Raw genomic sequence first — 15,103 nt, forward strand, 5'->3', positions numbered from 1 at the left:
GTGATTCGTAGCAAACCCCTCAGGAAGGTGGTTAGATGGGGTTGTGGTCCAGCTGAACTCCAGTATGATTCAAGAACTGCAGAAACAGAGTTTAAACCCTTGATAAGGGCTAAATCCAGATGTCCACCCTCCAGACTTGTGGACTGAACCCTGCACGGACAGTACATACATGCTGTGATAACCCCAAGTGCTAACCGCCTGCAAGGGCGCTGGGCAAGGGCGCTTCAAGATGGGATTTCAAACCCCAATCCTTGTCATGAATATATATATATATTATATATATATATATAGAGTTGCTGCACAAATTTCTATTCATTTTTTGGAGTTTTCTCTAATTTTTACTTTGCTTTGGAAATGTCTCTTTGGTGGAATTGCTAAACATCTGAAAAGTGACAAGAGGCCCCAACTAGACGCTCTTTTGTAAGACGTCACAAGCCATAAAGCCTGGGAGCCACTGGTTTAATCTTTAGAAATGTATTGTGTTTAATAAGTTTATCATATGTTTCATTGTAAAATCTTAATCTGTAAAGTAACCAGTCAAATCTGTCAAATAAATGTAGTGGAGTAAAAAGTACAATAGTTCCATCTGAAATGTAGTCAAGTAGAAGTATAAAGTAACATAGATTACAAATACTATACAAGTACTTCAAAATTGCGCTTAGGTACAGTACTTTCCACCACTGCAGAAAATGCGCTGGATTGAATTGCACCCTTGCTAACTTGATGAATTGTGGATTTGGACAGACCTGGGCACTCCACCTAAAGTCTGCAATTGAGGGAAAGTCTGGGCATTTTGATTGAGGGGTTCTGTGTCATTTCTTCAGTTGGTCACAGAGAATAGAAAGAACTCATGGTGTGTGATGATTTAGGAAACTTACATGGTCTCAAATGAGACTCATTAGGCAGTGGTTGAGAGGCAAAAACTATTTTTAACTTGATCAAAAATAAAATAAAAAACAGGCAAGCAATCATACATGGTAGAGAACAAAACTAGGAAACAAGGTATCACAGACAACCTAGCAAAGGAGTGAGCATTGGCTGGGGAGTATATATACAGAGGCTGATAACAAATGTTGAGCAGCTGTGTAGACAGAGGAGCGTTCAGGTGATGTGTTCGGGCAGGAAATACAGTACACTGAGGACAACTGGTGAGGAATGGCAAGGTCTAAAATGACAGGAGAGGTTAGTGTTGCACTGCAAAGAGAGTGATCAGGGGAATTATAGTCAGATGAAGATGAATCTGATGAAACTAGGAAAGGGTGGGTTGGACCCAGAGGGCTTAATTTAGGGTTAATCATAATTTAGCTGGTTTAGTTTAAAATATTAAACCAGATGTAATTTTAATCCCATTTCTGTTACACAGCATAAATAAAAATGTAGTTAGATTATTAAAACCATAGTTTAATATTACATCAACCATCATATAATACTGTACAGGCCAAAATGAATGAGCTCCAGATCCCAGTCAATGTCATGGCCTATTTCAGTGTTGCTGCTCCAATTAGCATTTCGCTAACTGCCATGTTTGACAACAGATCTAATGTTTTGTTTCAATTTCATCACAGACTCTATTCTGAACTGTTGCTCATCTGATTTCTATATTCAGGACTTTTACAGAAAGCTTTAGTTTAGAAATTTGGTTAAAGTATCATTAATTCTTTTTTTGGGCCACTTGGGGGCAGTGGAACAAGATGCAAACACAACATTGATCCATTACCACTGTATAATGTGTGTTTACACAAGTGCAAGCAGGTTGGAACGGGTGGAGAAAAGTGGCAGGTGTGTTGTGTGATAAAAGAGTATCAGCAAGAATGAAAGGAAAGGTGTTCAAGATGGTGGTGAGACCAGCGATGTTGTACAGCTTAGAGACAGTGGCACTGAAGAAAAGACAAGAGGCAGAGCTGGAGGTAGCAGAGCTTAAGCTGTAGAGGTTCTCTTTGGGAGTGACGAGGATGGACAGGATCAGGAATGAGTACATCAGAGGGACAGCTCATGTTAGACGTTTCGGAGATAAAGTCAGAGAGGCCAGATTGAGGTGGTTTGGACGTGTTCAGAGGAGAGACTGTGAATATATTGGTAGAAGGATGCTGAGGTTGGAGCTGCCAGGCAGGAGGTCTAGAGGAAGACCAAAGAGGAGATTTATGGATGTAGTGAGAGAGGACATGAAGTTAATTGGTGTGAGAGAAGAGGATGCAGAGGACAGGGTTAGATGGAGGCACATGACAGCCCTGAGGGAAGTATCTGGCTCCTTCGCTATGTTCACTAGCTACTCGCTAACTTTGTCTGTCTGCCGTTTGGTGCTGGGCAAGTAGTGTACAGTGGGTTTTTAGAGCATTATTGGCTGAAAACAGGTTAGATGAGACTGAACCAAAACAGTAAAGTTGTGGCCATAAAACTAAAACACAGAATTAAAAGATACTAAAATGCTCCACCGATCTCAGGGGATGTGTAGAGCCGGGTGATCATTCTCTGCTCTACGTGCACCTTTCACCTTTCACAGAGTGATCGTGATCTGTTGTTGATATAAAAATATTGTTAGTCCAGATTTAAAGTCTTGCTGTAACAAAATTATAAATTAAAATATGACTCAATCAAAACCTTTGGTTGATCCTGGCTGATACACCCCACCTAAAGGGAAGACTTTTGCAAACAGTGTGTGTTGGTCATCATATTCATCCCACTGTGTTTCATTTTAACCCAAGCCAATGTAAACAATACCAACATCTGCTTTGTCAAAGGAAAAGAAACCGGTGGGACCAGCTGGGAGAATCCTCTGTTTCCCAGCGGAGTGGCAGTTCTGCCGGTTGCCAAACACACAGTGAGTTAACCAGCACTCAAGTCAGCAGCATCTCCTCGAATTAGAAAACAAAACAAAACTCCAAAATTGCTGAAGCAGCAGAATGTCGCACATGGGATCAGAAACAGATGTGTTGCCTGGGGTCTCATGATGACGATGTTGTCTGTTTAGCATCCATCATACACTATAAATGTTCTCAAGCTGGTGGCAACCAGTGCCTTGCTTAATCCAAGCCCCTCGATGCTGGAGTAAAAACCGCAGAGTTTTAGAGTCGAAGAGGAAGAAAGGCGCTTTTCCAAAGATGGGACAGCCAGCGTCTTCCTCACACACACACACACACACACGCATCTATCTTTCTCTTTCATTTCCCAACAGCTCTGACTCCCTGAAGCTTTCATGTGTGTTGAAAGGCATTGCCTGGCTGCAGTACACACAGCATTAAAGAACACTTATCGAAGGCGAGCCTCGCGGCTTTGATGCAGATGTGAAATGGGGAGCGCCACTAAGATCGGGTGATAATTTGTGGAGCGTTAATGTTGTTTCACATGTAAGCCCTCAGAGGATGAACCGATGATTTGTCCATCATGCTGCAGACCCATATCAAGACTCTGCTAATGACTGGAGACATACTGAGTGGTCTGGTGGGAGCTGAGGATGTGGGTATATAGCCTACTGTACAGAGACAAGAGGTATGAATACTGTAACCCCTGACATCTAAAAAAGTGACATAGGCCATTAAACCAATATTTCATTGATTTTTTACAGCTAACAGTAAAGAAGTGACTGAAAATGAGGGGAGAGATAGAAGAGATGACATGCAACAAATGTCCCCAGCCAGAGTCAAACCAGGGACACTGTAAATACATGGCCACCCTCTTAAACCCCAACGACACCAGGACACCCAAGCTAGTTCAATAATTAACTCAGAACCTCCTACCATTGAAAAAGCACCCAATATTTGTATGGAATATCTGAATTTTACAGTGTTTACAGTGAGATTTGTTTCAAGGTTTAGATAAAACTCACTCTCACTGCCCGTTTTATACACAAATCAAAAGTCGCTTAACACTGACCAATGAGAATAAGAGTGAAACATGTTCTTTGTTCCAGAAGTGAATGTGCTTTTAATTGTGAGTCATTTGAGTCAAACTTAAGGAGGTGCTGTAGCTGTATGAGGACACTGGGGCTCAGAATAATCAATCTTTATAAACAAGCTTTTGGGAGGATTTTTGGGGAGGAACTCTTTGTTTCAAGGAAGTCAATCGCAGCTCAGTGCCACATCCTTTTGTAAATACTGGGGAAACTCTTAAATCAACATGGAAATCATCTTAATGGGAAATATGTTTTGATGACGTTTGTGGATTCAAGGGGGAAAAAGTCAGTACTCTGTAGGAACTCCATGGGAACTCGAAAGGCGGCTCTTTCGCACCTTTATTCAAAGATGAATACATTTTGTGTGGAGATCTGCAAAACACATTATGGCTGACATGTTGGCTAGACACTTTTGGTGTCTGCATCTTCAGGATTTTATGAAGCACACACATGATTACTTTGCTGCATGGCTCTCCAATATGAGAACTTGAATGTGTAGTTGTGCATGGTAGCATGTTTCTTGTGTCATTACTAACACAAATAGCTTATTGCTTACTGAAATAGCACCCATATCCATTTGAGTCTACAGGAATAACATGGTGTATTTTTGTAAGGGCCATGTCCCATAATGTAACATGCAATGTTCGCACTTAGGATATATACTGCAATTAATCCTTAAACACATCATAAGCTCCTCTGCCATTCTATGAAGTCCAGCAGCCATCTGGACTATATCCAAAAACAGCAAGTGGAAAAAAAACGTACACCCCCGGCACCCTGCCCCCAAGAAAATCAGGAAGACAGATTCATGTCAGTCCTCATGAGTGTTTTACATCCTACCATACTGTAGAACAATGTGCCCTTTGTGTATACAAGCCTCTCCTGCTTACTTATAGGGAGGAGGTGGGGAGTTTGCTCCTGAGGTTGCCTCTTCCTGATATCTTTCAGAGCCTGCTATGTCACACCAGAGGAGAAACTGTGAGGTTTATTTGAATTCATCTCCTATTTACTCGTCCCACAACCCACCCACTCTCTCATTATCATTGTAACTGTTATTATTATCTCGGCATCAGCATGGTACGGCCTTCCCAAAGAGGCTTCGGTCAACAGAGCTCTCTGCAGAACTGAGCCCCTCTGCGAGCCCGTAGTAATTTACCCAGATTCGGGCTGTCACTCTTCGCCGGGTTCATGGCTCCCTGCGTTTTCTCTCGTGGCCTCTCTCCCCTTGATGACGGAGAAGATAAGCATGTTGCATTCCGAATCACTGAGCTATGACAAAAAAAGGGGTTCTGCTCAATAAGCCAGATGTAAATAATTGTTGAAAGCAATATACGGCCCTGCGTTGCGGAGTCCGCTTGATGTTTTGCTTGGCTGTGAGCGAGGTGGCTCAGTTTCATTCGGGTCCTGAAATGCCTTTTTAAATGTTTTGTTCAGACCCAGTATTATTTAAAGACAGCACAGAGTGAGCCTTGAATATAGAATACCTTACCACCCAAATGATTTAGGGTGGGAGGTAATCTCAGCTTGAAGGTGACAATTTTTAAAAACTGCCAACGCTTATATGCATCTAAATCAGTTGCTTACTACTGCAGGAAAGAAAAAGTTTCTTAATCAGCATTTAAATAAATACTTTTTTTATTCTGTTATTGGCTTTTTACAGGTACAAAGCATACAGCATGTTATAGTTTTATCAAAAGTGGAAAATACTGATGTTACATATGTAACAAATGTAAAAAATAAGTCTTCAATCTTACTTTCCCCGAAAGTAAGAACATACATTTCAGCATATGAAAATATCCATAAAAACACAGCTTAAGTAATTTAAGTTAATAAACAGTACAAAAATGTATAAACCATACATGTCAAAATAATGGACAAGGACACCAATAAGGACACCAACAACAAATGACTTCATGATTTCACATGAATTAAAAAAATTTACACAAGTTCATAGTGTTTTAGTTGGGGTCATGTCTATAGGATCCACAGATCATCATCATCATCATCATCATCATCATCATCATCATCATCATCATTGTCGTCGTCATCATCGTTGCCTGAAAAACTCTTGGCTGGTCAGAAAATGCAACGCAAATCTGTGACAAACAACACTATCCCCTCAAACCTCCTCTCCTACTGAACTTAGGCCAGAAAAAAAGAAGAGGAAAAGTCCTCCCCTGTACTGAAATCCTCAAATGTCTGTAAGGCAGGGGACTTGGTTAATCCTCACTCTTGGAGCATTTAGCCAGTCTTCTGTGAGAAAACATAACAGGGCAAAGACAGACAGAGAGAAAAGGGATCATAACATTGATGGGGTCTGCCATACCGTGCAAGAAAAATGGTGTACTTACTTTCACACTGAGGGCTGTGTCCTGTCACATACAGGTGCAGTCAGATCAAACACACATGGTTCCTTTTAAGTAAATAAAAAATTGACCCCTAAAAATACAGAGAGAGACCGGGAGTTTTCTTTTGCTTCATGGCCCGTTGGAATTTTCTTCCTGTGAGTGTTAATATTATCTACCCCCTTATCTCTCAGCTGTGAAGTTGTAGATCTTTTTGGAAAGGAGAGGCAATATTGGTAATAAAAAACAGAAATGTTTGATCAAGATAACGTGAATGGAGCTTTGCAGTCACTAAATGGAATTCAGACATGGATTTCTTTTTTCTCTTTTTTTGAGCCATTCAGTGTCAATGGATATGTTGTAATGAGGCCTCAGAGAGATGAATGAACGTACAGTTGAGTTTGAACCTGGAAAAGACTGGTAAATTATTCCAAGGTGGCTAATGACAAAATCTGTCATGTTACAGGTGCCATTTTTCTGCCTTACTGCATTGAAAGTCGTCTTATAATTTTGAATAATGTAAAAAATGTAGTCCAATGTTCTCTTGAAATATACAGTCTTCCTTTTTCTTTTTTTTTAAATGGAGAACATAACCATATTCTACAACATCGTAATAAATAGTCTCATACATATTGCTCAGCTTCTCCTTCGTTTAGAATGGTCACTGAGCCATCCCCACTGTTCATTTCAATGTCTTTTGCTGCTGCGTTCTCGGGAAGCAAGGCTAAGTCCTTGAACACATCTACATAATGTCCAAAGCCGGGGCCCCAGTTCAACAGATTGTCCCAGTTGAAGCCCCCAGCTTGCTGGCCCAGTCTGTGGGGCAGGGTGTAGTGCTGGTCAGTAGGGGGCATCTGGGCAACACCAGGCCCTCCTTCTGCCCTCCGGCTCGAGTACCGCCTCTGCTTGAGCCTCCCACCATAGTCCTCATCGTCGGCGTCTGACTCGTTGACTTGCGAGAGCTTGGGAACTCGGGAGCTGTAAGACACCGGCTTGTCCCGGTCGTACTCCATCTCTGAGCAGGTGAAGGAGTCATGTGAGTCACTTTCTGAAGAGGACTCTGGGGCAGGGATGCCATCAGCTGGGTTGCGGACCCTTGACAGTGGCCTGCGGCAGTCCTCTTCGGAGCTGGAGCGCCCGTGGTCAGCGCTGCAGATGCTGGGGTTGCGTGGGCGTGGAGTGTTCAGCCGCTCCACTTCCTCGATGGACAGCCCCACAGGAGGCCCTGTCTCCAGGGGGATCTGCTCGATTGGCTGCTTGAGCCGACTGCCAGGCCGGGAGGTGTGGCCGTGGCTGGCCATGGTCTGCGGGCTCTTGCTGCGCCTCCCCAGCCGGGTGGCATAGTTGAACATAGGTGGTGGCTGGCACATGTCATTGTGCAGGTCCAGCGGGCTGCCCTCACGGCGAGCCAGGTTGAGTTCTCTGGTTGGAGTGTTTCGGTAAAAAGAAGAGGGCTTGGTGAACGGGGCTGGGGAGTGTCTGGAGAGAGGGTTTGGGGTGGGGCATGCTGAGTGGGAGTGGCTGAGCGGGGTGGACCTCAGTGCTTGGGTATACTGAGGCTGGTAGGTGTAGCTTGTTGCTCCGAGGGGTAAAGGAGACTGTCTGGCGAAGCCCAGCGGGCTGTGTCTCTGGATAGAGAACTTGGGCGTGTGGCTGCGGAACTGCTTGTAGTGTTGGATGATGTCTGCATCTGAAGGTGCGATACTGCTGGCATTGTCTATGTCATAGTGTTCGATATCTGCCTCTGGGCCGTTGCAGGGGGCACAGGGAGCACTAGGGACGGTCTCATTGTTGTGGGGAATGTCTGTTTCATCATAGATCAGATAAGGGTTCTCCCTTTCAATGATGTCCGGTTTGGGGTTCCCTTCTGGTTGTTTCCGTACCGTCATGTCATCTCCGTATGGCGGGATGTTATCTGGGTCATCGAACGCTACGTTCTCGCTACCCTTTTTCTTTTTCTTCTTCTTCTTCTCCTTGGGCTTCTTCTCCTTGGGTTCCTTTGGCACTTTGGTCTTGTTGCGGCCCTTGCAGTGGTTGCACAGGATCAGGCTGAGTACCACCAAGGCAAGGACAGTGGCACAGCTGCCAACAATAGCGGGCACTGCCCAGATAGGGAGGACCATCGTCTCAACTGTGGGGCTTGGGCTGCAGACAAACCCGCCATTGTTGGCTGTCTTGCAGACAGTACCCTGAGGGCACTGGGCGCCCAGACAGGCCACCAAAGTCTCACAAGTCTTGCCTGTGTAGAACTCGGAGCAGACGCAGGTGAAACCTGAGCGGGGGTCCGGCACACAGCTGCCATGGTTCTGGCAGGGATTAGAGGCGCAGTCGCCAGGCGGGACACACTGATATGTGTACCACTGGTTGACGCACATCAAGCCGTCCCAGCATGGGCTGCTCTCACACAGGTTGGGACCCCTGCAGCCGATCTTGACAGATGAACTGGTCTTCGTTAAGGTGACAAGGCTGTGTTCTCCAGTAAATGGCAGGTTCTCCCCATTGTACTTCACATAGGCCAAACAGCCGTCGAAACCTGCAAAAAGAGAGAAAACTGGTTCAGATAACAAGAAACAGCCATCAGCAGCTAACAAGGACATAACAGTGGCCTGGAGGGGAATCATTTCCGATTGCCACCAGACTGATGGGTTTTCAAAATGTAAATAACAGGAACTGGGAGCCATAATCAGGAAGGAATTTTGTTTAGACGGGTAATTGGTTCAAGCTTAGGACACACAAAAAAGGTGAAATTTCCTCCTTAAAAAAATGTATATTTTAAAAATAGTCCAAATCAATTGCTGGCCAATTTAAAAGAAATATGAAATATTTTCTAAAAGAGAATCTATCATCAAAGCTATTATAGCTTCAAGACATACATCTGGGTTGGATGAATGTCTCTGTGTTTAATTCAATCTTTTGCTTCGTGTGTTGCCTAACAGCACTGCCTCACCGATGTAAATAGATTTTTATTGAATTTATCCCAGTGCAGATTAAATCCATTTGTGTCTTTTCATTAGCTCTTGAAAAGTGAGTACACAACAGAACACGACTGTTCAGACACACATTGAGGTAAGAGTTGGTTAACAGGCAGCCTGCCACATATCTGCGTGCTAAGAAGATGCTTGTTTTATAAATGCCCTGGTCCTTGTGTAAAAAGGTCAACAAATCATTAAAATTGCTAATTTTTACCATATTAGTCTGTAGTATTAGGTTAGTTTTTCCCTCCTCTGAAATTCTGAAATTTACTGTGCTGCATTACCTCCCTCTGGAAACCCTCTCTTTCACCTTTTCCAAACTGTTCTTAACTCATGCTCAAGGACATCTGATCTGTGATTTAAGTCTAAACTAAGATGAGAGTCCATGGAAATAAGACAAAAACACCAAAAGTCCTCAGAGGCGGGCGCTCCAAGACAAAGTCAAATTAAATCAATATCAGTTATTTTGTCCATAAATGATACTCTGATAAAAAAACATTTATTCAACTACAGTATATTCATAGCAGGTAAATCTCAGCAGTGTCAAATAGAAACAGATTTCAGGCCAGTTTCACAGAGTCTTGTTGGACGGCCACCAAATATGGTCAGCAGTTTGCATAGCAGACTATTAATTCATTTGGGGAAAAAAAGTTTTTACTGGATTTAAAAGGTTCACAAGCTGATGAGTGGTCTGTCACACACGCACAGTATGTGTATATGTATGTAGAAGGCGTTTCCATAATGTGAGTTTCTTGGTCAAACAGCAGTTTTTCACAGCTTCAGCATGTGTGTTTGACACAGCACGTAAATACACATATACATTCACACACATACATGTAAATGGAGTGTACATGCAGCAAGGGTTGTCTTAGTTTTTTTTAGATTTTTAGACTTTATGTACAACAAATGGCTTGTCAAAACATTACAAAAATCTAGTGTTTCCCTATCAAATGTTTTCTTGAAAGAGTAGAAAAGCTTCTGGGATGGCATTTAGATCATGGGACACTAAAACTGTTTGATGAAATTGAACATGACCCATTCCCACCACATACATTAGGTACTCTGAATTGAAACTACATTGAAAAATGACATTATGTGCATTATGTGCACAAAATATATGATTTCTTTGGACACTGCAAAAATCTCTCTTATCAGATGGTTGTGTCAGGAGCAGTTGGGATTAAGGGGCTCAAGGGCACCTCAGCTGTGGAAATGAGGGAGGGCAAATCACTGTCCAGATATATCCTGCTACTCAGGGATCAAATTGGTGATCTTCCAGTCACAAGCCAGAAAATAAGGTTTTTAGCACTCAAAGACAGAAATGACCAACCCAAACACATAATAAATACACTGTTGAGGCTCACCTGCTGCAGTTTTCTGTTGAGCAGGTCCGGGTGGGATCCCTCCCAGGGAAAAGGTTAAAACGCTAAGACCTCCAAAGTCCTGGGTGGCATGCTGGATGACCTTGGGGTGGCTGCTGTCTACCTGGAGCACCGTGGCTGAGCCGTTCTTGACCAGCTGGAGCATGTGCCACTGGCCATCTGACAGCACTAGGTCTCCCATGGTCCGCTCCACCTTCCCCCCAACGCCCGCATCTGAGATGTAGTGGATGTTGCCGTTCCTCAGCTGAGAGACGTAACAGAGATGGGTTAATGGGTTATTGGTCACACAAAAAAATATCAAAGTAGATCAGTCAACTTTTACATGCTTTGATTTTGTTGTCCATTGTAAAAGCATATTTTCCTGGGTGAAAGAGACAAGCAGCTTTGAATCAGTGTTGAAATGCATGAAAAATGGTTTGATCCCTTTTATGGCTGGCGTTATCTTGATACATTACATTACCAAAGAATTCAAAATCATGTGATAGAAAGTGAAGCTTGTTTATGTTCATGTGCTTTACTACAGCAAATTTGTTCTCAAGGGTTTACGATCATGCTGTGACAGATTTTTGTAATATTTTACTGATGATTAATTTTCACAAAAGAACTGTGAATCTCAACATCTTGATATAAGATTTTTTATCTCCGTACAATTACATGTGGAGACCATAAATGACAATAGTTAACTATCACACAGCCTCAAGACTAAGAGCCTACATCCATGCTTGTGGCACTGTGAGGCTGTACTTAGGCACAGCAGTGTTTTGAGCTAAATGCTAAAATCAGCATGCTGACATGCTCATGATGACAATGCTAACATGCTGATGTTAAGCTGGCATAATGTTTATATCATGTTCTCCATCTGGGTCTAGCATATTAGCATGCTAACGTTTGCTAATTAACACTAAATAAGTATAGCTAAGGCTGATGGGAATGTCATTAGATTTGCAGCTATTTGGTCATAAACCAAAGAATTGGAAAACGTGAAATTGTGACCTGATGATGGTGCTAGATAAAAATTTAGGGGATCATTAATGTCTGAACAATCCAACCGATAGTTGTTGAGATATTTCAGTCTGGACCAAAGTCAGAGACAGAGAGCAGCTCTGAGTACACCAAATATGTATACAGTAATATATGTCTCTATGTTAATATCCGCATTAAACAGTGCATCATAGATAAGAGATGAGTAGACAGACTGGATAAGATACTTGATAAATTGCTCAATTCCTGAATCTACATATTGTTATAATTCTTCATTTCAAGTGTATGATAAATAATGTTCTCTGAGGGGAGTCGCATAAACTAGGGTTAAAAATGCAATTTTTCTGATTAATGCAATGACTTATCATATCAGCATCAATCATGAGCGATGAGAGGAAGTGTTCTTTCACTCTCCACAAAACTACCACCACACTGCTTTTAGGATCTGATGCTGAGGTCAGGGATCGAAAACAAAAATGCAGCTTGACGCTCATAAATCTTTCTCCCAGCGGGACACACTGCAGTTAATCATGTTCTGACGACTTGTGTGTGTAGCTAATGTTATTCAGCCAGAAGATGATCAGAAGCTTGCTAACAACAAATTCATAGAAAACATGCTCATTCAAACGCCCACTGGTGAAGGCTCTTTCCAGAAAAGAGACGACAGAGTGCATCTTTAAAATAAATTAATCAAGCTCACTTTGGCATGGACAACAAATTTGCGGCTTACACTGTGTATGGTAATCTCGTAAGTGCACTCCCCACTTCGATGGAAAAGTAATCCCGTTCTCCTCCCTTCAAAGACCCCAAAAATCAGCAATGATAAGTAGCTTCTGGAAGAATTGATTTAAAATGGGAAAAACGGAAAGTCCCCCAAGCCAAAGAATACTGAGTGCTCTAAACCTGGAAAACCAATCATGAAGTTTATCTATTAAACATCTTGCTTTTTATATCTCAGTATATATAGTTCTGACTCTCAACATATGTACATATACAGTATGTATTCCCCTGCTGCTCTACTTTTTTAGACGTCATGGTACTACTACTTTATACTAATACTTTTCTGGACTGTTTGGGAAGCTGTGATGGTGAGCACCAGAAGCTGCTCAGAAAGGGAAATCAAAATCATAAGAGAGAAAGTCTGATACTAAAGTGGGAAGGGGTTGGTGGTGGTGAGGGTGGAGGGGGTCTATAAGTAAAACTGAAGAGGATGAATGAGCGCACAGGCCTCTTTGGGCAGCTGCCCAGGCTCAGCCAGAGGGAGGGGGTGCTGAACAGGATGAGAGGAGAAAAAGGGGAATTAGACTAGTGGCTGAGAAAGTCCCATATAGTTTGCCTATAGTTTATACTTGGAGAGAGTGCGTGGGGTGGTGACTGGGGTTGTAAGGAGTGAATCAAAGTAAGGAAATGCTGTACAGATATGTAGACATCCATTATACATTCTGTACATACAAAATTAAACTAATGTCCAAATATTCAGGGGACCTTTCAGTGTCAGTGTACTGTTTGCACATACACAAACCAACACATGCTCATGACTGCAAATGCTTTTGGTGATGCAACATATCATCTGGCCGCCACATTGCAGAACCTCAGTTCTGTCATCTCAAATGAATGGATGAGCCAAAGCTATGCTGACAGTGACTAGGAGCGAATCATGAGCTAATTATTACTTGCACGTTAGCTAACGAGCCTTGTGAGTCAGCAATATGGCTAGTGGCTGATATTAAGATTGCTGCTTATCTAAAATTATCTAAAAAATGCCAAACTAAACTGATTCTGCTGCTAGAAATTGTAGTCCTTTTACCAGTGATTTGGGGTAATGCATAATGTGTACATGGGACCATTTCCTGTGTCAAAGTATCCAAAATTTGGATGCAAATCTACCTCCACTAGACCTCAGTGATGAATGTGGTTTAAAGGAAATTTGTGATACAAATGCAGCCTCTATATGAATGATTACTGGGGTCTTCTAGTGAAATAAATTATTAGACTAGGGACCAGGGCCTTTATTTACCTAAACTAAAGCCTTTATTTGAGACATACTATCACTAGAGATAGGCCTGTCTTTCTAATTTCCGCTGTTTCATAGGTGTATTTTATTATACTTTAGCAAGTTTTCCATGTTTTCTCATCTCATTTGCCACTACTTTGGAGGTAACAGACGCAACTTAATACATCCTCCCGTGAACACTTCCAGAGGATCACTATCCATTCCCTGCCGCAGAAGGCTTTTATTGTGAAATTTCTTAATTAATAGAAATAATAAAAAGATGCATGATGCAACAGCATTTCTCTTAAGAAGAGAAACTCTAGGTCTGTGACTATGTTGCTTTTCTGATGGAGATAATGCTGTGGAAATACATTATGATGAATTCACAACGTGAGCCATAGCATAAATAATAATATTTTCTCAGATTCTCTATCTAACTAACCTTTATTTGTTCGTACAGACTGCTATTAATGCAAACTTTCATTTGAAAATTGACATATGGCTCTTTGTACATTGCCACATCGTTATGCCCATAGAAACATGCCCAACTCTCACATAACCTTCATTTCCTCTCTCTCACATACCTTAACAGTAGTGTAGTTGCTGCTCTCTTGCACATGCAGCAGGGTGCCGCTCTTGCTGCGTGTCCTGAACTTGACCTCCAAGCTGCTGGGACTGGCGGGGTCAGAGCTCATGCCCTGAAGTGATTGTCTCAGAAGGACGTCACGTTTAGGGCCCTGCTTCAGGGAGTAGTCCAGACGGCCGGTACCATCCAGGGACAGGGCAGTGTCTGCTGTCATGTCTGTAGGAGAAAGATAGAGAATATCTTCAATCCTGTCTGATTTCACAGAAGTTTCACAGGCGACTGTAAAACTTGTATTTCCACTCCGGTGCTGGCGGACACTCAGGCCCAAATTATTTTCCTAATCTGACTGCCATAACCACAAAATAGTCCTTACATTCTCACCAGTGGTTACAAATACCTTTCCATCAGTGAAAGATGTAGGTCAATCCACAGAACAGCCCATGTGCCCTTGAGCAAGACACTGAACTCATACCTATACCCTCTTCAGAGCTTCACCTAAATACCTGAAATTAAATCCCCAAGATTTCTGGTAATTAATTGAGGTAATACAAAGAGTGTGGATTTATGTGTTTATTAGCTGTGTAAACCTTAAGCTTTGCTAATAAACAACATGATGTAATTTTCTAAAGCTACAATTCAATAATTAGGTATATTGTAACTGTAGACGCAATATACAGTTGATATCATCAGTGCATCCAGAAAGTCAATCCACAGTAAACGTACATTAACCCTCACCATAACAAACACAAAATATGTAGCAATTAAAAATGCTAATAAAACACTTCTACTTACAAATACATTTTTGAAGTGTGAAGAAAGATCAGGCTACAGTCTCAGTTAACAGAACCTTGGCACAGTTTAATTTCTTCTCAAAGTTGGATTTATAAACACAGTTGAAATGAAGATGTGTGGAGGTTTTTATGGGTAACACCGTAAAATGGTCGATGGAATTTAA

At 42.1% G+C, this 15,103-nt stretch overlaps 1 protein-coding gene across 1 annotated transcript in view; it reads right to left on the reverse strand.

Moving 5' to 3' along the window:
• Positions 1 to 5,502: 5,502 nt before the first annotated feature.
• Positions 5,503 to 15,103, reverse strand: part of LOC122880138 (protocadherin Fat 4) — a 109,258-nt gene continuing 99,657 nt past the window's right edge. The window contains exons 15-17 of the mRNA XM_044204945.1: positions 14,147 to 14,364; positions 10,571 to 10,832; positions 5,503 to 8,767 (exon numbers count right to left, since the gene is read on the reverse strand). Of these exons, the coding sequence (XP_044060880.1) occupies positions 6,858 to 8,767; positions 10,571 to 10,832; positions 14,147 to 14,364 (2,390 nt within the window). The 3' untranslated portion in view covers positions 5,503 to 6,857. The remainder of the gene's footprint in view (positions 8,768 to 10,570; positions 10,833 to 14,146; positions 14,365 to 15,103) is intronic.

Source organism: Siniperca chuatsi, linkage group LG8, assembly GCF_020085105.1.
Source record: "Siniperca chuatsi isolate FFG_IHB_CAS linkage group LG8, ASM2008510v1, whole genome shotgun sequence".
Taxonomy (NCBI): domain Eukaryota; kingdom Metazoa; phylum Chordata; class Actinopteri; order Centrarchiformes; family Sinipercidae; genus Siniperca; species Siniperca chuatsi.